The sequence below is a fragment of the Lissotriton helveticus genome, chromosome 3_1 (assembly GCF_964261635.1).
Source record: "Lissotriton helveticus chromosome 3_1, aLisHel1.1, whole genome shotgun sequence".
In the NCBI taxonomy this organism is placed as follows: Eukaryota; Metazoa; Chordata; class Amphibia; order Caudata; family Salamandridae; genus Lissotriton; species Lissotriton helveticus.
In genome coordinates this window covers 2,084,474,676-2,084,500,231 of record NC_136061.1, presented here as the reverse complement: position 1 = coordinate 2,084,500,231, position 25,556 = coordinate 2,084,474,676, and the positions used below count along the sequence as shown (strand labels likewise).

Below are 25,556 nucleotides of genomic sequence, written 5' to 3'. Positions count from 1 at the left end.
TGATCTGGCTCAAAATGGAGTATGCATGGAAGGCATCAAATCTGCCCTTCAAAGCAGTCTGTTGGCCCTGGAGGGCACCCCCATCCCAGCCCAATACACTAAGTTCTGTCTAGGAGGTGGTCATACCGCCCAGTGACAGAAAACCTATTGTTCGACCTTTCCCTGCTCAAGCTAAGCTCAGCAGCAGGAGGGCAAAATCATGTCTGTGGTCGACAGAAGCACAAGCTTGCTGGCAGACCCTGAAATGCTATTATCAGGAGTCTGTTCCTTAAGGAGTCCCCTAGTACATGGAATCATACTTCCAGCACTGGAATCGGTTGCTGGGGTATGATTCCATGATGTTTGATTACTCTAGGTAATATCTTTTGAGAGGAACAGCATCCACATTTGCTTGATTGATCGGACTGGGCACTGCTGTTGGACCTCTTCAAAAATTCCTCTAGTCCCCTCCTTTGACAAACTGATACCAAATATGACCAGGTTCAGTGCAGCAGTATATAGTTAGATATCTTGTAATAACTGATGTCCACTATATACCTTAAAATGGCTGACCACACTTACAAAGCCTGCAAAAAAGTCTCTGGGATTTGTATTGGTGTCCTGCTCATCCTCAAATTTGTAACCAAGCAACCTGCCTTCCATAGGGGTGACTTAAGTGCAGTGACCTCAGATATAGAGAAACTTATATCTGTCATGAGAGGTGCAAGCAACATCTCACAAAGGCTGCAATGGCAGGCTTGTAGCTGGAGTTTAAGTCGCCTCTCATAGGTGGCACATGCTGCAGCCCATAAGAGCACCCTGGTGTACCCATGCCCTGGGTACCTTAGTACCATACACTAGCAACCTACCAGGGTACACCAGTAGCCAATTGTAAATTTACCAAAGTACTTACCAGAGCCAATTTTGGGGAGAGAGCACAGTTGCTGGGGTCCCGATTAGCAGGATCCCATCAGACTACAGGCAAAACACGCTTACATCAGGCAAAAATTGGGGTTAACGATGGAAGCAGATCCTTCTTACCTACAAAACCCCCCACCAAATGTAAGGACATGAGATAGCCTTGCCAAGTTGAGCCTTCTTTTTCTAAGTAGAAATATCTGGAAAGTCCATCTGCATTGGCATGGTTACTCCAAGGTCTATGTTCCACTGTATAGTCAATCCTTTGTAGAGAAATAGACCACCTCAAAAGTTTAGGGTTTTCATCCTTCATCTGTTTTAGCCATAAGAATGGATTGTGGTCTGTCCGAACAATGAAGTGAGTGCCAAAGAGGTATGTCCTCAACTTCTTCAAGGTCCAGACCATAGCAAAGGCCTCCTGCTCAAGAGCTGACCAACGCTGGTCCCGGGAAGTCAACCTTCTGCTTATAAACGCTACTGGTTGATCATGGCCCTCTGCATCAAGCTATGACAACACTGCACCTACCCATATATCAGAAGCATCTGTATGGACAATAAATGGTTTGGAGTGGGACCTACTAACATTCCCTTCTTCCTCAGCAGCAGCTTGCTGTCTGAGTTGTTCAAAAAGGAGCAGGCCTTCTGCTCCAGACTCAAGGCTTCCCTGGAAGGAACCTTGCCCCAGTAGCTCTGCCGTATTATGGCTAAGCTCCTCTGTGACAAGGTTCTGAGATCCAGCCCCCTCATGAGGCTGATTCTCACTGGGAGATTTAGAGGATGATAAATATTTACCCTTCCTGCTCCTTCTTTTGGGAGCAGGCTGGTCCATTATTCTCAAGATCCAGGGCTCCCCTAGTGTCTAACGTCTTAGACTGAGCTCAACTGACAGCAAACACACAGACTGAATTTCTCATAAATTCTGCATGAGTCAATTACTCCCCGTCAGACCAAGCTGACGTTTCCCAATCTTTGCCCAGTAGGCAATCCACAGGTAGGTCTGAGGATACCACAACTCTCTTTGGACCAGTTACCCTTCTCCAGATGAGATTAACAACTGCCATGGAATGATATGTCCTGCCCATTGATGAGAGGCTGTTGTCTGCACTTGCCCAAGTTAGTGGGACTTACAATAAGGGTGGCAAGCTCAGTGCCACCATCACAGACTAAATCATTTTGAGTGCCTCTTCTGACTAGGCCAGAACCCACTTCAGTACCCAAGGTTAGCTCAGCTAAACTTTTGGGGGCACTACTACTACCAGTGGTATTACTAGGGGCACTAGAAGGTTGAGGGGTAGTAGTAGCCGTATTGGTGCTAGACTTAGAGCAATTGGCATCACTTGCCCTGTGGCCTTTTTCCTTACACAAATAGCACCAAGGTTTTGTGTTAGAGGAGGAAGAGGAATGGGTACTAACCCCAGAGGAAGATTTTTAGGGACCTTCAGAAGACTCTTTTTTTTTTTAGATTTCTCCCCACCTTTCGCCTGGGCCTTAGAAGCACCTTGCGTCTTCTGATCACGACCACCATGAGACTTTTGTTTCACCCTGGTACAGACCCACATGTCTGCCATCTTTCCCAATTCTTGGGTAGAGGTCAGATCCGAGTCCACCTGGTACTGGTGCAGGTGCTGATTTTAAAAGACACACAGATGATGGACGGAATGCAGAGCAAATCAAACATTCAACCGCAGTCAATAGATCTGGGTTAAATCCATCATTCTTTTGCTCACCATGCCACCTCAGTTTAGACCTAGCCATATGATAATCAGGCTTGACTCTGTGCCTCATGGGACCAGTCCAGCCCAAACCGCCAAGCTAGTCCTCCCTGGACTGGAAGCAAGCATCCTGGGACCAGATTCGGGGCATAACCCCTCATCAGCCAGTAACACAGTGAGCAGGTGCTGATTTTGAAAGTTATTAAGGATAGCTCACTAACAAGTAAATTGTTCAGTCCCTCATAATCATGCACATTAATTCCCTGAAGCAGCCTTCTAGAGCCTTAATAGCACTATCTACAAAACCTACCCAGTCTTGAGTGAGTACCTTCTGTGTGTCCCTAAACTTAACCCTCTATTGCTCAGTGGTTAACCCAAACCCATCTATGAGGGCAGTCTTCAAGACTTTGTAATTGTCTGTATATTCTTCCTTCACAGTCAAGAGGTGGAGAAGTGTGGCTCACTGGTTAGAGGAGGCAGACCTAGAAGCAGAGGTCAGCCCGGGACCAGGGTTCAATTCCCGGCTCGGCGGGGTCTTGAGTCCTAAAATGTTCATGGACTCGACAATTCTCGCTCCGGTGCCTACTCGATTCACGGGTTCACACTCTGCGACTCTGGGCAATAGCTTGCTTAATCTCCACAACGGCCCCTCGCGGCGGGATGCCTGGCTTTCACCTTGCGGATACCCTGCCGGGGTTATCTCACAGGGGAATACCAGGACGGGTTCCCTAAGCAAGCGCTTAGAAACCGCTTGGTGATTTGCGCTATATAAATTCCTGTACATTTACATTTACATTTACAAGAGTGTGACCCTACATTTGTTAGTAAAGGAGAACCACAGGATAGCTGCCCTCTGCCCTTGAGGAGCCTTCTGAACTTTACAGGCCTTCTATAAAGCAGTAATCCACTTATGAATGTCATCACCCTCCTGGTAAGGAGGGACTATCCAGCTCAAGTTCCCAGTGTCAAAGGACTGTTCCCTAACTCTAGGTGTACTAGTGCTACCACCATGGGATTCTAATCCCAAATTTTTCCCAGCCCTCTGGACTTTTAGGGTTTCCTTGTCTTGGGCGAACTGTTCCTACTTGATTCTGAGGAGGTAGTATTCCCTTTCTGAAGAATCTTCCCTCTTGCTATAGATGGAGGTCCATATTGAAGTGACAGAGGAAGTAGAATTAACTGAGGAGGACCTGGACCTCCCCTGACCCCTTTGTACCCTCCCAGGAGGAATAAAGAGGTCCTACCGCTAAGGCATCCCTCTGGGTCAAAATAAATATTCCCTGAGGGACTAGAGTTCTCCAGTAAGGGGTCTTTAGAATCCTCCTGGACATGCTCGGAAGCAGAGTCATGCGTGTTGGACACCCCTGGCTCATCTTCTGGAGCGTCACTACCTATATCCCGTTATCCAAGTTATCCTGCCATATGACCTTTTTTCTTGGTAGCAATACCTATTCCCCAAAGATTGCTTCACTGTTAATACGCAACTCTCCAAATGTCATTTGTAAATAAATCATCATAGTCTTGAGCAAGGCCTCCACACCTTCAATCATTGTTTCAATTAAATGCTTATTTTTTGGGCTCGAATAATCCTAGCATGAGGCACATTTGCTAGTTTTGAGTATTTTTTATAGTTTTTGTGAGCCTACCATATAACAAAGTTTGTAACCTTCCACCCACTGTATTTATTTGTAAGCTTCACACACAAACACTATGGTTCTTGTGTTCATTACTAACAACTCATATCTGAGCTTTGCCACACACCTCATCCTGCTTATCTTACTATATCTAGCTTCTGTGAGCATCTCATATGTGTCTCGCCTCACAATGCATGGTTTCTTTTACATTGGGAAGCATCTTCCACACAAACACAGTACATCTAATTTTTTTTAGCATCCCACACAAGGTTAATTCTTATTGCAAATGTATCTCAAGGGGCTTCTTACACGTTTGTGCAAGATAATGTGGTTTGAGTACACTCTACACTCATAACATACATCTTCAATAAAGCTTCTCATAGATTAGACAACAAAAGATTTGGTATTGTGTTGTATATTTTGCAATGCATTATGGTTTTCTCCACCCTCCAGCCTCAGGAATGCAGGCGATAAACTTCCACTGTTTGAGAAACCATTCTCGCTCTCCTTCTTGTGCCCTGCTAAACCAGAGTTTTCCAAAATGTATCTGACTGAATTCAATATTCAAACAGACACACAAAATCCTATACAATACTATTAGACCTGTCAGCCTTAGGGTGGTCTTTCTCCAAACGTTTTGGCTGCTTACCTCCTTTTTTTGCTGATTATTTTTGTTAGCCATAGGACTCTGAGTAACTTATCACTGCTGAGCAGTGTTATATTGCATGTTCTTCTCCCCTAAACATGATAACATTGGTGTATACACAACTGGCAAATTTTATTTACTTGTAAGTAAATTGTTCAGTGGTATACCATATACCCAGGGCCTGTAAATTAATGCTACTAGTGGGTCTGGAGCACTGATTGTGCAACACAAACAAGTAGCTCTTTAAACATGTCTCCGGTCTGCCATTGAAGAGCCTGTTTGTGCAGTTTTACTGCCACGTCGACTTGGTATTAAAAACTCCTTCCCAAGCCTTAAACGTCTCTTTTATTACACATACATCCCTTCTAAAGTAGGCCCTTGATAGCCCATAGGGCAGTTTGCTATGTTACTAAAAGGTAAGACATGTACTTTTAGGTTTTGCATGCCTATGTAGTGAAAAACACCTACATTCATTTTTCACTACTGTGAAGCATAATCCTCTCATAGATTAACATTGGGAATTCCTAAATACTTTCTTTTAAGCTGTAATTCATGGTTAGAAAGGAGTAGCTTTGCCATGTTTACATCTTTGGAATCGCAATGATACATCCTCTCTACTGGTGATGCTGGATTTCATATTACTATTTTAGACATGCTACTTTTACAAGGTGGACATTTCTATGCTCTTACAGCGGTGTGTGCTTGTAGCTTGTCTCCAATAAATTCCAATATTAATCCAATTGCATTTTGAGGTTTAGGAATGTCACAAAGAGGATTTAGTTTATTCTTCCTTTTTTTCGCCCCATCTTTGTTGCTTGGTGCATTCAAATGTAAGGTTCAAAAACAGGTTTTTCACATTTGGTCTAATTACTTTGTGAATGTAAATAATAATTAAAGCATACTTGCAAACTGTGACTACATGCCTGCCTTTATCAATGTTTCACTACAAAACCATGCGATTGTATTAGTTTAACCGAGCGTATGGCTCCTAGACAATGGGCGATTTGTATAGGGTCACTGGGAAGTCCAAAAAAATTGTCTTTGTCCCCCCCCAGAAATTTAGTGTCTCCTACGCCCCTGGTCACCAGAAATTGTAGTGTAGTGCTAAAGGATGACAAGAAGCCAGTTCAGGTAAGTGAGGTTTATTCTTATCACCTCATCCAACTGCGATGGCATAGTAACTGTCAACTCTCAGAATTCTCTCACATGAAAGATCTCAGTGAGAGTTCTGACAGTGACCTCATCACTGGTGAGGTTCTATGCCACACTATTGCATTCCTGCACGAGTTGAGTGAGGATCTGTTGATCCCTGCCTGGCTTACCTCCCAGGCATTTCCTGTGTGCCTGCTTTGCTAGTCATAGCCATGACTCAAAAGCAGCAACCTATTTCCTTACTGTGTCGCCAGCTACATACAGTAGTGGCAAAGAGGTCTGGCTTATATGAACAGTGGATTCCAGCTAAGCCTTGCGCACTGGATGTTTTAAATTTCCTGCACTTGTCCGCATAGGATAAAAATCGGCCTTATTTTTTAGATGCCTTATTCACTCAAGAGACCTGACTGTGAGGATCAATGACATGTGCTTTATTGATTGGCAGGTGTGTTTTTGTGAACGTGTGAATGCAAGAATGAGACAAAATATATGATGTTTGAGCGCCTAGATGAATGAAAAGATGACTTACTGGTCAAATCACATATCTAAAATAGTAAGTCCATTCCCTATAAGGAAATCCAAACTGATTGCTTTGGCAATGCTTGTTCTATTTAGCACACTCCTAGTGCAATGAGCAGAATCTGACTTGAGTTTCTTGCACTGATAACTGTTGTGCTAAACACAAAGAGACGTGTGCAAATGTGTGCAGAATCAACAAAAATATGGTTAGAAATCGATATTTAAATATTCAAAACTTTTTCATGTTTTTTCATTTGTTTTGATGGTGTAATTTGAGTGGTACTGCATGGGTGAAAGCCCATGGAAATTTATATCCTATGATACTACTGGGATCTAAGATCATATAATACTATAGGGCATATGTACAAGCCACTATTACCACCACAACGTCACTTTTACGGACGCGTGGCGATAGGGGCTGTTCCTTATGTACAAGGCAGCGTTAAGCCACTAAATGTGGCTTAGCGCTGCCTTGTACATAAGGCACCTTTTCACGCTTTGGTTAATGTGAAAGGGGCATGCTGTGAATGTTGTGCTGGGCCTTACACTGTAACACCCGTTGTATTTGACGCTGCCCCCTATATACAAGGGTGGCGTACATAGCAGGCAGCGCTAAAATTAAGACCCGGAAAATCCTGATCATAAGGTGACGAAACGAGGAGAAATGCATTATTTCCTCTTGTTTTTGCTTTTTCGATGTGTGCTGCCTTCTGCAGCACACATGGAAAAAGCAAAATGACATGGTTTGTTTATGTACAGGAAGGTGTTCCTTCCTGTACATAAACAAACCTTTTTTTAAAACTGCCATTTTGAAACTTTCATGTGTGCTGCATGAAGCAGCACACATGAAAGTTACAAAATGGCATTTTAGGATTATTTATGTGCAAGAAGAAACACCTTCCGACACATAACCAATCCTCCCCTGCACACAGACACCCTTGCACTCTGGTGTAAGGGTGTCTATGGTGGCACTAAGTTGGTATACTTAGCGCAATCGCAGGGGGAAACTCAAGGCTGCACCACATTCTTGTAAATATGGTGCAGCCTTACGTTTCAAAAGTGGCGAAGCGTGTCGTTAAGCCAAGGAGGCTAACGGCACGCTCCACCACTTCCTAGTACATATCCGCCTATTTCTGTTGCTAACACTTTGGCCCTGCTTACAAGTTGTGCAGTTAATTCAGTCTCCTGCATAAAGCTTTATTTAGGCACATAATTACGAGTTTGGCTTCATTAAAACATCTGATAACAATTGGATGTATCAAATAACCCAACATTCGTTACATTTCAGCAGGTTAAACATCCCAAAATGTAACAGGGGAAATGTGCACACTATTTACCATACCATGCGCATTTTGGTGTGTTTCACAGCAAAAGGTGTATGTTATTCCCCAAGGGTTCATAATAGGTGCTACTCATCGCACCCGATAAATAACGAACCCCAGGGTATCGTTATTTACCAGGTGCGATAAATAGCACCTTTATGGACAGTGCACTTGTAGCACCAGCTACATGCACTTAACTGTAATACCAGATGTGACCCAACTACACCAGGAACGTGGAGTGCTTAGCTACTTAGTATGTTGCTTCTGATTGCAAAACGTTTCCCCAAAAGTGTTACTAAAAAATGCTTATCCCTGTGCATGTGCGTAATGTGCCTGTTTCTAAGTGACCCTCTCTTTTTCTCTTTTTTCCAGCATGAAATGGACAGAATTTAACAGCCACTTGTGTATAGGCTTCTCTGGATGAAAATAAACTGAAAAAACACACAGTACGCACATTTACAGGCCAGCAGAGAGCTTATGAGATATCCTGGATCCTTCTCTTAATAACTTCGCAGGAATTCGTTTTGCACTTTTGTTCATGATCTTGGATGAAACGCAGGAGTAAAGCAAAAACATTTAACATCTCGTACTCAAATTATAGTTCTCCCCAAAATAATCATAATGGCAGGCAGATTCGGCTTCTGTAATATGATAGCCTTGATGGCTATCATCATTTCAGCATGTTCTGTGTCTACTCTTAAGGCCCACTCAACTATTCCCACCTATACTGGGATCAAAAAAAAAACAGAACCCACAACTTCCGCAGTCCCTACTCCCCAAGGCAGTAACCCTTGGAACAAGCTGAGACTTCCCAAAACACTCACCCCACGTCATTACAACGTGGAGCTGCAGTCCTTTCTGGAGAAAAACTCTGAAGGACTCTACATCTTTAAAGGGAGAAGCACTGTGTATTTCAGATGCACAAACAGCACTAACCTGATCTTGATCCACAGCAACAAGCTGAACTACACAATGCAGGGCGGATTCCTCGTTTCACTGGTTGTCACAGATGGATCTACTGCTCCGGGCATTAAGAGAACATGGCTGGAGGTACCGACCCAGTATCTGGTGGTGCAGCTTAACATAGACCTAGAAGTTGGTAAAGAATATGCTCTATACAGCGAATTCAACGGAGAGCTGGCAGATGACCTGGCCGGGTTCTATAGAAGTGAATACAAGGAGGGCAATGAAACCAGGTAAGACTTTGAGCTGTAACTGTGTATGGTCATGAGAAAACTGTTTGTACTTGCTCTTGAGCGCCATATGAAAATGAGGCAAAGTGTGCCTATTTGTGAATTCACAAGAAATAATAAAGTATGCAAAAAAGTGATGGATAAAATACTTGAATTAATCTCAACCACTGGTAATTAAACAGTGACGCATCCCAGTAATATGAAGGTCAGGATTGACCCTCTTCCAATTGGAACAGTCCAGCCGACTGTCAGGCCACATCCTCCCTGAATCGGAATACAAGCGACTCAAGATGTGTCTGGGTTGCTGTTCAGGGTGGACTGTTCCCATTTGAGAAGGGTCAAGACTGATTGCTTAAGACTGGGTCCAAACTGAGGTGACATGGTGCGCAAATAATGATGGGCTGAGATGTGGCATGAGTAATTACCAGTGAGTGAGAATAATTCAAATATTCCATCCATAACTTTTTTGTATATGTAACAAGAAACCGTAACAAGTGTTTCTACTTGAGTGATTAGTGTCTCGCTGGTATATTTTGAGGTTGAGTGGTTAATGCTGAATTTGAAACCCGCAGAGCTTTTCTTCGTCACAGATATGGTCCTTAACCATAATGTCTAGTTTCAGGCCAATCAGTTTGATTCAGTGTCCCTCAAACTAGAAATCCCTTCGCTTTTAGCACCACCTCCCCAATACGAAGCCTTTTTTTTGCTATTTGGGGTAGTTCGTGCTTAGGCCTCCATACCTTTTGTCCATATAAGTCTATCCACGCCAAATTTGTGTCCTTTTTTTCCAACATCCTGGGGAATCCAAAGGTACCCTGGGGGAGACTGAGAAATTAGCCAAAATACAGCTACATTTTGGGGGGTTTGGGAAAAATAGGGAAAAAGTGGTGCAGAAGAAAGTATCTTTTTTTCCTTGCAAATTGCAATGAAGGGGATGCAGTGCTAAAATCACCATCTTTCCAGCTTTCAGGAACAGGCAGAAGTGAATCAGAAAACCAATTTTTTTGCAGAGCTCATTTCTTAGCACTGTAATAGCAAATGTTGCTCATTCATAGCTACATCAAGTATTTACAAATATTTTAAGCCACATTATAGCTCTAAAATATTTATCACATGTATTTCCCAACTCATGCAGTACAGCATAAAGATAGTTTTGCAAACATGTGACTGACTCTGAAAGGGAGTCCAAAGTAGTCACTATATTGCCATTTTAGTCCTCTGATGATCTTCATCGCATAAGTTGGAAGGCAGCAGATTCAGTGCCTTGATACACATGCTTTTTTCACCTTAGAGCTGTTTTAACTTGTTAGGGAAAATACCAAAATTCATGTTGATGGCACCTGGATTGATCTTGCATCTCTGAAATCTAATGAGATCTTGTGTAAGCAATTGTTTTAGCAATTGTGTTAGCAATTTTAAACTTATCCAGAGCTCAGAAACTAAGCGCTCACTTAGACTCAGACATGTTGGTGACATATTGCCATTATAACACTACCAGTATATGTTTTATTCTATGGTTAATGTAACCAGAAGACTCTTCATTAATGCTTCTCATGGTCCACATGCACACACTCTGTTATAATTGTTGACCCACTGCATGTGTAGGACAAGCAGGAGCCGTCTGACACAAAAATGCTCATGTGCGTCGGTCGGCTCTCGCATGTCCGACGAAATGGCACAGGAAATCATTCTGGTGCGTGCACCAGAGAGATTTCCTTTCACCCCTATACAGCCTCAGGAGCAAGGGCTGTTCAGTTTGTTTCACTGAAACGATGATAAGCTCACACGTCATGCTGACGTCATTTCAGTTTAACTTTCCACGTGCTCGTGGGGGTAGCTCAGCTCCCCAAGCACATAGAAAGACGGAAGATGCTGACACAGTGATCCCACATAAAAATGTGATGACAATTAGATTTTATCAGCTAAATTTGAGGTTTGCCGGGGATATTGGGAAGGAAACCGTCAGGGAATCCATGTAAGTCATCCTCCCTGGACTGCTAGTTTGGTAGTTTTCCCTAGATGTCTGCCGAGCCCTGGGCCAAAAACGCAGGTGCCTCCTTGCAAAACCAGATTGTTTTGTAATTGGTAATTTTGATGTTTCCACAATACGTTTTGGACCCTACCTTGCCGTGGGCACTTGGCCCACCCACACAAGTGAAGTCCCATTTTTATCAGGAGATTTTGGGGAATGCTGGGTGGGTGGAAGTTTGTGGATCCACCAGATTCCAGAACTTTCCATCACAGAAATGTGAGGAATTTGTGTTTTCTTTATATGAAGTTTGAGGTTTGCGAGGGATTATGGGTAACAGAACCTGGTGAAAGCCACCGAAGTCACCCCACCCTGGATTTCCGTGGGTGTCTAGTTTTTAAAAAGGTATACATTTGCTAGGTTTCCCTAGGCATCAGCTGAGCTAGGGTTCAAAATCCACAGCTAGGCACATTGCAAAAAAGGGTCAGTTTTCACTGGGAAAATGTGGTGTTTCCACATTGCGTTTTGGGCCGTTTCCTGTCACGGGCACTAGGCCAATCCACACAAGAGATGTACCACTCTAATTCGGACACTTTGGGGAATGTGCGGTGGGTGAAAGTTTGTGGATCCATGCAGATTCCAGAACTTTCCACCACAGAAATTTGAGGAACATTTGTTTTTTTTTTACAAACTTTGAGGCTTGCAAGGGATTCTGAGTAACATACCCTGGTGAAAGCCACACAAGACACCCTATTCTGGATTCTCCTGGGTGTCTAATTTAAAAAAATGCATAGGATTACTAGGTTTCCCTAGGTGCCGGCTGAGCTAAGGTTCAAAATCACCTGCTAGGCACAGTGCAAAAAAAAGGGTCAGTTTTCACTGGAAATATTTGATGTGTCCACGTTGCGCTTTGGGCCGTTTCATGTACCAGACCGTAGGCCTACCCACACAAGTGAGGTACCATTTTTATTGGTAGACTTTAGGGAATGTTGGGTGGTGGAAGTTTGTGAGTCCACGGAGATTTCAGAACTTTCCATCACAGAAATGTGAGGAATTTGTGTTTTTTGACAACGTTTGAGGTTTGCAAGGGATTCCAGGAAACAGAAAATGGTGAGAGCCATATAAGTCACCCCAGCCTGTATTCTCCTGGGTGTCTAGTTTTCAAAATGTATCAGTTTGCTGGGTTTCACTAGATGCCGACTGAGCTAGGGTTCAAAATCCACAGCTAGGCACATTTCATAAAATGGGTCAGTTTTTGCTGGAAAAATGTGCTGTGTCCAGGTTGCGTTTTGGGCCGATTCCTGTCGCAGGCACTAGGCTTACCCACACAAGTGAAGTAGCAATTTTATCGGGAGACCTAGGGGAACACAGAATAGTAGAACAAGTGTTACTACCAATCGACTTTCTTTACATTTCTGCGTTCCAAATGTAAGACAATGTGTAAAAAAAGAAGTCATCTTGAAAAAATGACCTCTAATTCACATACTTGTTTGGGTACTCACAATTTTGGAGATGTGCAATAACCACTGCTTCTGACCTCTATGTTTTGGTCCCATTTCAGAAATATATCGTTTTTATTGGTACCTTTTCCGCTCTTTATATTTTACCAAATGAATTGCTATATACCCGGTACACAATGAAAAACCATTGTAAGACGCAGCTCAGTTATTAGCTCTAGGTTCCTCTGGTTCTTGGGGAACCTACAAGCCCAGTCACAAAGCAATGTACAAAGTTCCCCAGGTGGGGTGGTGGAAAGCCAGAGTATGTCGAGTGGAGCGTGAAGAGAGAGGGAAAGAAAAAGCCAAAGAAGGGGAATTTCCCTTGTTGGAACTAAAACCCTCACACACCTAGCAAGCTAGATGTCATGCTTCATCATATGGGTTCTGCTCCTCGTCAGACTGGCGCTGCAATGTCTGACGGGCACCCGTAAAGGGGCTCTTTATCGGAGATCTTTTGTTCCAGCCATATGGTGCAGGCGAGTGTGAGGGAAGAAAAAGCGGTGTAGTCGTGAGAGAGTGGTGAATTAAAAAAGGTGGGTCAGTCCACAATAAGTTTTATTGGCGTTGCTGACGCCCTTGGTTTAAAATGGTGGGTGGGGAGATATGTGCTTAGGGAAGTATAAATCAAGATACCTACAACCCCCTGATCAGGTCAACATGTTTCTTGTCAGGATGGCAATTCGTCAGGACCTATGTGAGACGTACTACACAGTGAAAAAATGGGTGTTCATACAACCTTATGCCTTGAGGTCGTACTAGGGCAGGCAAAGAAGTCCTGCTGAGTTGGAGTGACCCTAAGGGAGATCCTAAGGTGCCCCGCAGTCTGCTCTAGTGGGACCTGCACGTATAGGTCAGGAACCCGGATGGCGTGCGGTCAGCGCCGCTAACACCTACCCCCACCGTCTGGTCAGGACAGAGCAGAACCTACAAGCCCTACATACCAGAAGGATCCAGCGGTTGTAATGGTATATTGTTTTCAAAAGTCTGTCACACTTAGAAGCATTTACAGGTGAAAACATTGGCACAAATGGCTGGGGGGGGTTTTCAACTCAATTTCAATATTTTTTATTCTCTACTATAAGTTTTTATAAAACAAACCTTGAAGGATCGACACAATGGCCCCTGGCTGAATTCAGAATGTTGTCTACTGTTCAGAAATGTATAGCTTTCCGGGATCCATTATTGCTTTCACACCCATGTCTACCACTAACTGGAAGTAGACGGATAGCACAAAATATAGCAAAAATAGGCTATGTCCCAGTAAAATGGCAAAACAGTGTGGAAACGTTTGGTTTTCTGACAGAATTCTGCCTGTCTCTGAAAGCTGAGAGGATGGTGATTTCAGGACCACAAATTCTTTGTTGATGCCATTTGCAGGGAAAAAACGCAGACGCCTTCTTCTGCATCACTTTTTCCCCATTTAAAAAAAATATATATATTTGCTGTATTTGTGGCTAATTTCTGGTGTCCCTCCAGGGGAATAAACAAACTTTGGGTAAATTTTAAATTTTAAATCCGCAGGGTGTCGGAAAAAAAGGACACAAATTTGATGTGAATAGCTTATGTAGACAAAAGGTTACAGGGGCTGAAGCTTGAACTACCCCAAATTGCAAGAAAAAGGCTTAGCTCGAGTGGGTGGCGGGGGAGGCCTAGCAGCATAAATGTCAAGCGCCTGGCACACACTTATCCATCCGGCCTAACCACCTCTTTATACACCCAAAGTTCATGGTGTCACAATGAGTAGTCCATGCTGAGCTGCACTACAAAAGCTTCCTTCATAGTTTATCCAAGAGTCTTGTGTAAGACTTTGTGGAGATTAACTTCCAAGTTTGTTCCAAGTATTCACGCACATTCGCTGTGCCAAAACACCTGAGAATGTTAACTTGTATAGAATTGATTGTTCATTGTATGTCTTTTATGGTCATTATGGATTTCAGGCTGCTGTATCCGGGAAGCATAGTTCTCACTGCAAGCAATTTACCTTTTACAGCTTCATTTCAACATATCACGGTTAGTAAGTGTACGGTATTGTCCTTGGAAAGGCAGTGTAATTAGTTTAGAGCTTTTAATTGATGTGGTCTATCAGAGATGTATTTGTGTTGCTTATCTGGGCCCACGGAGGGTTTATTGTGCCAATATTGTACAATAATTAATTGTGGCCTCTTTAAAGAGTATACACCTCACACATCCTCGCGAAATGCTCTAGTGTCTTCTTCACAAAGCAGTGTGCATTGCCAGTGGGCCGGCTGTCCCCAGTTGATATTCACCAGCTGCAGGCCGCACACTCTTTGGCCTCCGGTTCACTATGCAATGTAGAAACCATAAATTGCTGTGCCCTCCCGCTCACCTTTCTTAGGAAAAACCCAACATATCCTTTGAATGAGCCTTAAAGTTTATGTCCTTTGGATATAAGAATAGTTGGACTGCAAAATGTGGGTGTAATTTGGGCACCTTCCAATATGCTTCAGAGTTAGGTGCACATTTTGTATCTGTTTTTGAGTTTTAAAACTCTGAATGGTCAATAACTACCATTAGTGCACGTTATTTCAATAGCATGAGTGCTAGGCCTGACATCTTTTGGCATGTTTCCCCTCTCTTTTTCTTTCTGGTCTCCTGTTTTAAGTGGTATTTTAGTCTTCGTTTTGTTGGTTTAGTGCCACTGTGAACTTTCTCACTGCTGTTCAGTGTTAAAATGCAAGTGCTCATACTGTAAATTGTGTTTATGGATTTGTCTTTCCATGTTTGACTTATTTGATTTACAACTAAATCCCTAGTATTATACACTGTGAAATGAAATTAAATGAAATGAGACATTTATAAAGCGCAGCATGACCCTTAGGTATCTAGGCGCTGGACACACCAGAAAACAGCAGTTGCAAGAATAGTGTTGCTAGTACAGGCAGGTTGTTATGCACTTCCTGAATTGAAGCAAATTGTGTTTGTTTTTCAGGCAAGGGGGCATGGAGTTCCAAAGTTTGGCAGTGAAATAGGAAAAGCTTTTGCCTCCACATTTTACTTTTGAGATCTTTGGGATTGAGAGGTTACCACTGTTAGAGGATCTCAACGATCTTCCAGGAATGTAGAGTCTGAAGACTTGCAACAGTTGTCTTGGGAATATGCTGTGAATGGCCTTAAAGGCAATACACAAGGCCTTAAACTGGATGCACTTGTCAACAGGTAGCCAGTGCCATTCTGTGAGAGAATTAGAGGTTGAATCGAGGCAAGTAAGCCCAAGCAGAACTCTGGCGGCGGCATTTTGCGTAGTTTGAAGTTTTTGCAGACTACGTTTGCTTGCACTGGTGAAAAGGGCATTACAGTTGTCCAGTCTTGAGGCCACCAGCTGTCCGACCGGACAATCAGTGTGTAACCGAAAAACATAACTTCAGTTTTTGAAGTGTTGAGTTTAAGACAATTTGACTGCATCCACCTTCCTATGTAACTCATACAGCTTTTAAAGCGGGAAGTAGTATTTACGGATGAGCTGTTGATGGACACTATAATTTGTGTGTCATCCACGTGCGAAAACAGCATGAATCTAAAGGTTTTTGTCAGTTTGGCCAATGGGGTAATTAATGTAGACATTGAAAAGAGTAGTGCTCAACGACGAGCCCTGAGGGACTCAACAAGGAAGTGTGAAGTAAGGGGAGACAAATGGGTCAAGTGCCACCGATTGTGTCCTATTTGACTGAAAGGATCTGAGTAGGAGGAGTGCTTTGACCGTGATTCCCAGCGGCGCCAGACGCTCAATCAACACGTCATGATTGACAGTGTCGAATGCTGCTGAGAGATCCAAAAGGATAAGAGCGGCGCTGCCACCTTTATTCAGGGTTAGCCTGAGTTCCTCCGCAGCTGTGATTAGAGCAAGTTCCGTGCTGTGGTGGACCTGGAAGCCAAATTGTGAGTGATCTAGAATATGCCATTCCACGAGGAAGGTGGACAGTTCCTCGTTCAGATATTTTTCTATAATTTTGGCAGAGAAAGGTATCCTCATGATGGGTCTATAGCTGGCGGGGTCACCTGGATCCAAGTAATATAGAGGCTCTTTTCCAATCAGTAGGCTAAATCCCAGAGGTGATCATGCTATCAAAAATAGGCCAGAGAACTGGTGCCACAATTTCAGGGACCAGGTTAGGATTTTAGGGGTGCCCAGGGCCTCTAAATCAAATGCTGCTAGTGGGCCTGCAGCACCGATTGTGCCACCCACACAGGCAGCCTTTCAAAGGTGTCTCAAACCTGCCACTGCAGTGACTGCGTGCAGTTTTTGCTGCTGTGTCGGCCTGGCAAGTACCCCTACTGCAGTGCTTTGCTTCACATACCTCGATGCCCACCACCGCCGACCCACACTGCCGTGGTCGGGCGGAACAAAAAGGCACTCTTTAAAAGGTCTTCTGATGCCGCAGCCAGGCCGCACTGCCACAGTCAGCCGGAACCGTGGGATTTGTTGATTCACACCGCCATGGTAGCTCCTTCAAGGAACTGTTTTTAAAAAGTCTGTTTTTGCTTTATGAGTACTTTTACGTACCTGTTTGGTGGATTTGTATCGTTTTGGTCTTGTTTTACACAGATAAATATTGGATATTTTTCTAAAACTGGTGTGGTGTTCTTTTGTAGTGTTTTCACTGTAATACGGTATTTTATGTTTAAAATCTTTACACACTGCCTCTGAGATAAACTTGACTGCTCATGCCAAGCTACCAAGGAGGTGAGCAGAGGTTATGTTAGAAGTGTAACTTTCTTATCTGGACTATGAAGAAGGGTCCCCACCTGGACAGGGTAGCAACATGCCAACTAAAGAACCCTATTTCTAACTATGAAGTGCTTAAAAAGTGAGTGCATGACTGCTATTTCTTCCCACAGTTTGCAGCTGATGTTTATACTATTGTGAACCTGACCCTAATATGTATCAGCATTCAGGAAACTGACGGTCACTTCTCCAGAATGACAGTGCTAAGCAGATAGCTGTTGAGGTTGATTCATGTCTGCTGTGTGCTTTTACTTGGGCCACGTTGGAATGAGTACAAGGGAAAGTAGGCTACCAGGTTTGCACTGGCAGTGCAATGCGTGGGAGTGGTTCTCAACCTTTGTTTTGCAGCTAATTTAATCTTAGTTCCTCAACCATAGTGAACTACGGTTCTAAACTCACATAAACTCACACAACGTACACCAAACGACTGATAATAATAACCCAGCATTTTGGATTGTCCATTACACAAAGATAATGGGTATGAGTATGGATAGAAAAATGTACTTTACAATGAGGGTAGTTCTAGAAAATGCAGTAAATACTTATTTGGAAAACCTCTGTCCCAAGCAAGCCAGTCCAAAACCTTGTTTTGTAGTTCCTGGGGAGTTTCTCCTTGATTCTTGCATAAGGGGGGACTTCCTTGAGAATAGCCACATAAGGGCACGTGGCTGGGAGGATGTTGATGGTAACATGGGGGCTCATTAGGATGGCAAACGGAAACGGGTACCGTCCGCCATGGTCGCAGCAAAATCACTCCCGCCCGCACCGCGGAGAATCCGCGGTTGCGATTAGGATATTCATGTCAAGAAACACCGACCGCGGCGGACGGATCACATCAAACACCGTCCGCGGCGGACGGAACACATCTAACACCGTCCGCGGCGGACGGAACCAAAAGAACACCCACCGCCGCGGACGGACATGACCGCGGGAACAGGCCCAACCGCCGCCATACCTGCGGAAGGTCTGTCCGCGCGATTAGGATAATGCCGCCATTCCAACGGAACTCACCGCCGTCCTCCACCGCCGCGGAAACAATACCTCCGAAAACGGACCATGACTGCGGAAGGACCACACAAACACCATCCCTGCCGTCAAACCGATTACAAAATGGCAGACGGAAGTAAATAGAAAATACATTAAACAGAACACCCAACCACCTGAAACACCCACCCCCAGCAACTACACGCCCCAATGACACAGTCCCCAAGCTCCGAAAAATGCACCTAAATCACCATACCCACAGAACACCTGATTGCCAACAACCATTGGGACACCACCACCACACAGAGTATAAAAAGAATCCCTCCCACTACCACAGTCCTTTGCATCACAGCATAGCTGCAAGCAAGAGCCACATTACCACGAACAGCAGACACACACAAACACACACACAACCTGCTCACAAACACACACACCACACAAACCGACACAACACCATCCCTACACACCACACACCTGCACATCCCACCCCACCACACCAACACCTTGCACATCACACACCATGGCACCCAAGAAAAATCCAAAATTCACTGACACTGAGTTGAAGGTCATGGTGGATGAAATCATCCGTGTCGAACCACAGCTCTTCGGCAACCTAGTCCAGCAGACAACCTTGGCAACCAAAAACCACATGTGAGACAGGATAGTGACCACAGTGAATGCGTCAGGGACCGTGCCACGCACCAAACACGACATCCAGAGGCGGTGGCACGACCTCAAGGCAAGGGTGAAAGGCATCAGGGCGAAGAACCACCTGCGGGCACACCACACTGGCGGCGGCACTCCCCCGGAGCCCTTACCATTTGCTGAATGGGAGGAGAAGGTGCTGGGCATACTGCACCCTGAGAGCCTGGAAGGAATCGAGGAGGGAGAAGAGGCTATAAGTACATACAAATGACCACGATCACACTGCCATGGTCTGCCATGCACAACTGACAACACACATCTCCCTGGCCCCAATCCATGCATGTGGACCACACAGTCACCCAAATGTGAAGTCCTGGCCACAAATGCACCCACCATGACCAAACACAAATGTTGCCTCCTATGTTCCCAGGCTTGCATGTTGTCAAACCAGCCAGTACCACAACTCCCAACCGGCCCCCATGTCCACAGGGAGGATGGCGGTGGGTGGGGGGTGTGAGAGACCAGCACTACAGCTCCCAACAGGCCCCCATGTCCACAGGGAGGGTGGCGATGGGGGGAGTGCGAGAGGTGTGTGGGGTGTGTGAGAGACCAGCACTACGACTCCCAACAGGCCCCCATGTCCACAGGGAGGGATGGCGGTGGGTGGGGGGTGTGAGAGACCAGCACTACAACTCCAAACAGGCCCCCATGTCCACAGGGAGGGATGGCGGTGGGGGGGAGTGCGAGAGGTGTGTTGGGTGTGTGAGAGACCAGCACTATGACTCCCAACAGGCCCCCATGTCCACAGGGAGGGATGGCGGTGGGCGGGGGGGTTAGAGAGACCAGCACTACAACTCCCAACAGGCCCCCATGTCCACAGGGAGGGATGGCGGTGGGGGGGGAGTGCGAGAGGTGTGTGGGGTGTGTGAGAGACCAGCACTACAACTCCCAACAGGCCACCATGTCCACAGGGAGGGACGGCGGTGGGGGGGAGTGCGAGAGGTGTGTGGGGTGTGTGAGAGACCAGCACTACAACTCCCAACAGGCCCCCATGTCCACAGGGAGGATGGCGGTGGGTGGGGGGTGTGAGAGACCAGCACTACAAATCCCAACAGGCCCCCATGTCCACAGGGAGGGATGGCGGTGGGGTGGGGGGAGTGTGAGAGGTGTGTGGGGTGCGTGAGAGACCAGCACTACAACTCCCAACAGGCCACCATGTCCACAGGGAGGGATGGCGGTGGGGGGGAGTGCGAGAGGTGTGTGGGGTGCGTGAGAGACCAGCACTACAACTCCCAACAGGCCACCATGTCCACAGGGAGGGATGGCGGTGGGGGGGAGTGCGAGAGGTGTGTGGGGTGTGTGAGAAACCAGCACTACGACTCCCAACAGGCCCCCATGTCCACAGGGAGGGATGGCGGTGGGGGGGAGTGCGAGAGGTGTGTGGGGTGTGTGAGAAACCAGCACTACGACTCCCAACAGGCCCCCATGTCCACAGGGAGGGATGGCGGTGGGTGGGGGGGAGTGCGTGGGGTGTGTGAGAGAGGTAAATGATTTGTAATGTTGTTACCAAAAACATGTCATGTCCACGGCATTGATCATGATAATCTTGTCCCTCAGGTGATCGCAACTTGACTGGCGAAACCAGCAACCGGCAGCACCAGTCGCCCCCCTCACAGCACGGACTCTCTGGGGATGAGCCCATTGCCAGCTCAGACGCAGAGGACGATGCGGGACCAAGCAGACTTCCAGGCCCATCAGGCTCCCATGACATCACTGCCTCCACCACCTCGGCCTGTGTCACCACACCATCACCTGCCATAGTAAGCTGTGCAGCCACCACCACCACCACCACCTCCACCACCACCACCACCACCACTCCTGCCTGTGCCACCCTGCCTGATCCATCAGCCGATGATAGACCATCAACATCCCAGGCAAGCAGGGAGAGTGGACGTGAGAGGACACAGGTGAGGGCACAGCACACAACCAGGAGTGCAGTTGTCCATCGAGGTGGGGAAGGACACCCACCCCATCCTGGCGCCGAAACCCGGGAAGCCATCGCAAGAGTCAATGCCTCCTTTCAGCGGGCGCAGGAACAGTCTGATCAGGCCCACAAAGACTCACAAGAGAACAGCAATCTGTTGCGGTCCATTGATACCCGCATAGGGCAAATTGTGAACATCATGGGCCAAGCAACTGCTCTGTGGAGGGTCTGGCTGTCCCGCGCCACACCACCACACCCTCACCCTAGTGCCCAGCGGGACCGCTCCCCAACACTACAGCCACCCACACCTGAGCCCACGGACAGGGAGGTGGCCCCTGACCAACCTGCCCCCACAGCTGTCTCCGCTCCGGCTCCAAGACGGAGGGGCCGTCCGAGGCTGGATGCAGGTGAGAGCAGTGGTGTTGCTCCAACTACCCGCTCTAAGAGGGGGCGCCAATGACTTCACCCTTGTCTGAGCCTGCCATTCACCCTGAAAACTATCCTGTCCCGCAATGCCAACCATTGCCACATGTCTGTTGGACTAGCTGGACATCACACATTGTGGTGTCCCCACAGTGTTTTCATCTGCCATGACCTTCAACTCTCACTCCCCCACCAACACTTCTTTGTAAATATGCACCAACATCAATCCTCAACCTGTAAATAAACATCACGTAAAACACTCAATGATGTGTGGCCTCCATGTTTTAATCACATGATTGTCTTAGAATGTAACTTACCAGGTGCAGGGATCAATGTTGTTGAGAATCATGCCTCTGTGGGAGTGACCTAGGGATAATGAGAGAACAACAAACACAGGTCAGGAAAGAGATTCACACCCATCACAACACACTGTACTGCAACATCCCACAAACCACACTCATCAACAAGTAAGTGGATCACAGGACACACATCAGGGAGCATAGCATGTACCCCATCTAACAGACACATGTGCAAACAGAACATACCAGGACAGGCAGCATAGACACACCACATCCACACTCCACCACCAAACATACATCACGCATTGTCTGGCTGTACAAGTGGTAGTTACTCACATTCAAGGGAAATAGCGATCAATGAGCTGACGCCTCTGGTCCACACCTTCTTCCTCACCACTATCCTCATCAGTCGACATGGGTGGGATGGGAGGCCGAGCAACCTGTTGGTCTTCAGGGTCCATGATCAGTTCAATGTTATTGCGCAAGGCCAGGTTGTGGAGCATGCAGCAGGCAATCACAATTTTGCATACTTTGCCTGGTGAGTATGGCAGGGCCCCTCCGGTTTTGTGAAGGCAGCGAAACCTAGACTTCAGCAGTCCAAAAGTACGTTCTATCACTCGACTTGTCCTCCCATGGGCATCATTATAACGCAATTCACCAGGGGTAGTAGGATTCCTGATGGGGCTTAGCAGCCACGGCCTGTTTGGGTACGCAGAGTCGCCTAGGTGGGGTTATGACAGACACAAATTTCATCACCAGGATTTGTGGAAACACCATGCCACACATACAACACAATTGTCCTCACAACACACTGACAACACAATTGTCCTTTCAGCACACTCACCTACAAGCCACGCACGTTCTGGATGCAGATTAGCCATCAGTTGGGGGACAATGCTGCTCCGCATGATGTGGGAGTCATGGGCGGAACCGGGAAATCTGGCACACACATGCGAGATGATGTTGTCAGCCAGGCACACCACTTGCACGTTGATCGAATGGTAGTGCTTCCGATTCCTATATACAGCTTCACGTGCCCGGGGTGGTATGAGACCAATATGTGTCCCATCAATTGAACCCACTACGTGTGGTAACTGGGCCAGGGCATTCCCCTTTGACTGCTGCCAACTGTGCCTGACGTGGAAAATGGATATAATTATCCTTGTAAAGCATCATGGCATTCAGGACATCCCGCAGAACCATGCTGAACATGGATTGTGACATCCCGCCCGCATGACCAACTGTGCACTGGAAAGTGCCAGTCGCAAAGAAATGAAGTGCCGCCATCACCTTTACTGTGGGTGTGAAAGCTCCAGGATATGTCCTGCGTGGCTGTAGATGAGATGACAATTGTGTGACAAGCTCCTGCAATCTCAGTCGGTCAAGCCGGTATTTGCGGATCACCTCCTCGTCAACCATGTCCTCCAGCACAGTGTATGATCGATGCACATTTGGAGCCCTCCTGTGTGGGAGTAGATGGCAGCAGATGTCAAATGACCCACAACGCATAGCTGTGCAACACTATCACATCTTGAGCACCACAATGCTAATAATACATGTTGCAGACAGTGATGATATGTGTGACCGGAACAATATATAAGGCAATAGAGCTGACTACACACACAATGTACAGCCACAAATAACATCCTGTGGGCTAACATGAACAATGTTACAATGTAACGTGCACACATGTTAAAACATCTTGCAACAACACATGACTGAGGGCCCATATGTGGACAAGCGTCCACACAGAGCAGACACACATGTACGTGCACAAACAACATGAAATTGGAACACACCCTACTTGTGTTCATGCACCCATGAACACACATACAATGCCCCCTCAGCTGACTTGCATGGGCACACAACAACAGACACGCATACACAGAATGCATGTACACACACATCATTGTTACTTGCACACACAAACCACACACTCACAACAGATAATGAATGTGTGTACACACCCTTGCGGTACTGTGTAGATGTGTAGAAATGAACACATGTGTCCACAAGACCAAAACGTCAACACATCGCAATGCACATCTGACGCTACTTTGGCCCACAACACTAGACTTTGTTAACCACTGGCAAGGTCTACAGTCTGAGCACACATGCAAAAAATGAATGTCGCACGTGCACATGGTCCATAGACTACACATCAAAAATCTTACAGCATTCCGGACATGTCCTGACACACACGTACAACTAAGAAGATTACATGTGTGCGGAGACATGCAGTGTGTGTACATACGCCATCTGGGGACGCCTTCCACCAACACAGGAGATGACCCATTACACAGCAATGAAGCATTACATATGCTGTATGGTCAATGACCATCCCGGTTGCACCCCGCTAAATGCATGTGCGCACTACCGCGGCAGTGCATCATTTGAAATCAATCACTCACTGGCGCCGCTATGGTGGTGCACGCCTTTCGCGGTAGCGGTGCAGGCAAACACATACAATTGATGATGCAATCTGAAATGGCAGTTGAAACAACCCCTTACAGCATTGTTGCTTCACCCACCGCCAGTCCAGGCCGGTCACCCACTGCCAGTCCAGCCCGGTCACCCACCGCCAGTCCATGCCGGTCACCCACCGCCAGTCCAGCCCGGTCACCCACCGCTAGTCCTGGCAGGGCACCCTCCGCCAGGACTGGGCGGTGCCAGGACTGGCGGTGGGTGACCGGCCAGGACTGGCAGTGGGTGACCGGCCTGGACTGGCGGTGTGTGCCGCAATAACACTGTAAGGGTGTTTCTCAACTGCCATTCCAGATTGCATCATCAAATGTATGTGTTGGCCTGCACCGCCCCCGCGGAAAGCGTGCACCGCCATAGCGGAGCCAGTGAGTGAATATTTTCAAATGATGCACCGTTGCGGTAGCGCGCACATGCGGGTGCCGGTGTGTGAACGTGACGGTCCGTGCACATGTAGCCAATGGGAAGAGGTTACGCGTTGCGCGTAAGCGCATTTAAAAATTGCGGAAGACGTGCACCGCCACAACAATGTGAGTCATTGGCTCTTTTTGAATGAAGCATCCAGGGAAAACCAATTGCTTCAGACGTGTGCCACTGATATGAGCTCAGGGCCCTATAAATGTGTGAAGATTTCCTGCACACATTCACTGCTTCCAGCCACTGCTGCCTGCGACCGTCACCTCCACCTGCTGCTCCTAAGCTATCCAACAACTGCTGCCTGCGACCGTCACCTCCACCTGCTGCTCCTGAGCTATCCAACAACTGATGCCTGCGACCGTTACCTCCACCTGCTGCTCCTGAGCTATCCAACAACTGCTGCTGTACTGCCACAGTCGTGAACCTTGCCATGCAGGGAGTGCGAGAGACCCGGTCTCGTCCCTTCACCGCAGCGGAGCTGGATGTCCTTGTGGACGGTGTGCTCAGCCACTATGAACGGCTCTACGGTGCCCCCGGACAGGTGGTAAGTGAAGTGGGTAACATGTTGGTGGGCATGAGGTGGTCGCTGACTCCTTGCTTCTGCAAACTTGGCGGTGTGCTGTGGGACCTTCACATGTGTTATACTGCGCATGGCTGCATGAAGATACGTGTTTCTGCAATGTATACGATTGTCAAACAGTCCACTGACGTTCCCCTTTTGTCTCCCATCCTGGTAGGTGAAGCTGCACCTTCGCAAGGCCATGTGGAAGACCATAGCACGTGATGTACGGGCAGTGGGGGTGTGCAATAGACAACACACACACTGCCACAAGCGCTGGGACGACATATCCAGGCTCAGCAAGAACGTTGCGGAGATGACACTGGGGATCATTCCGAGAACAGGCCGCCTTGAACGACGCACCATGACACCTCTAATGCACCGCATAATTGCTGTGACGCATCCTGACCTGTCCGCCCGGCTGAGAGGGGATCAACAGCAAACTTGCGATAAGCAGACTGTATGTGTCTGTAACTT

General features: G+C 46.7%; 1 protein-coding gene across 1 annotated transcript in view; it reads left to right on the top strand.

The window, feature by feature from the left end:
• The window catches only part of LOC144824116 (aminopeptidase N-like), an 880,577-nt gene that overhangs the window by 135,073 nt on the left and 719,948 nt on the right, over nt 1–25,556 (top strand). Inside the window, exon 2 of the mRNA XM_078683228.1 lies at nt 8,255–9,078. Coding sequence (XP_078539354.1) covers nt 8,504–9,078 — 575 coding nt within the window. The 5' untranslated portion in view covers nt 8,255–8,503. The remainder of the gene's footprint in view (nt 1–8,254; nt 9,079–25,556) is intronic.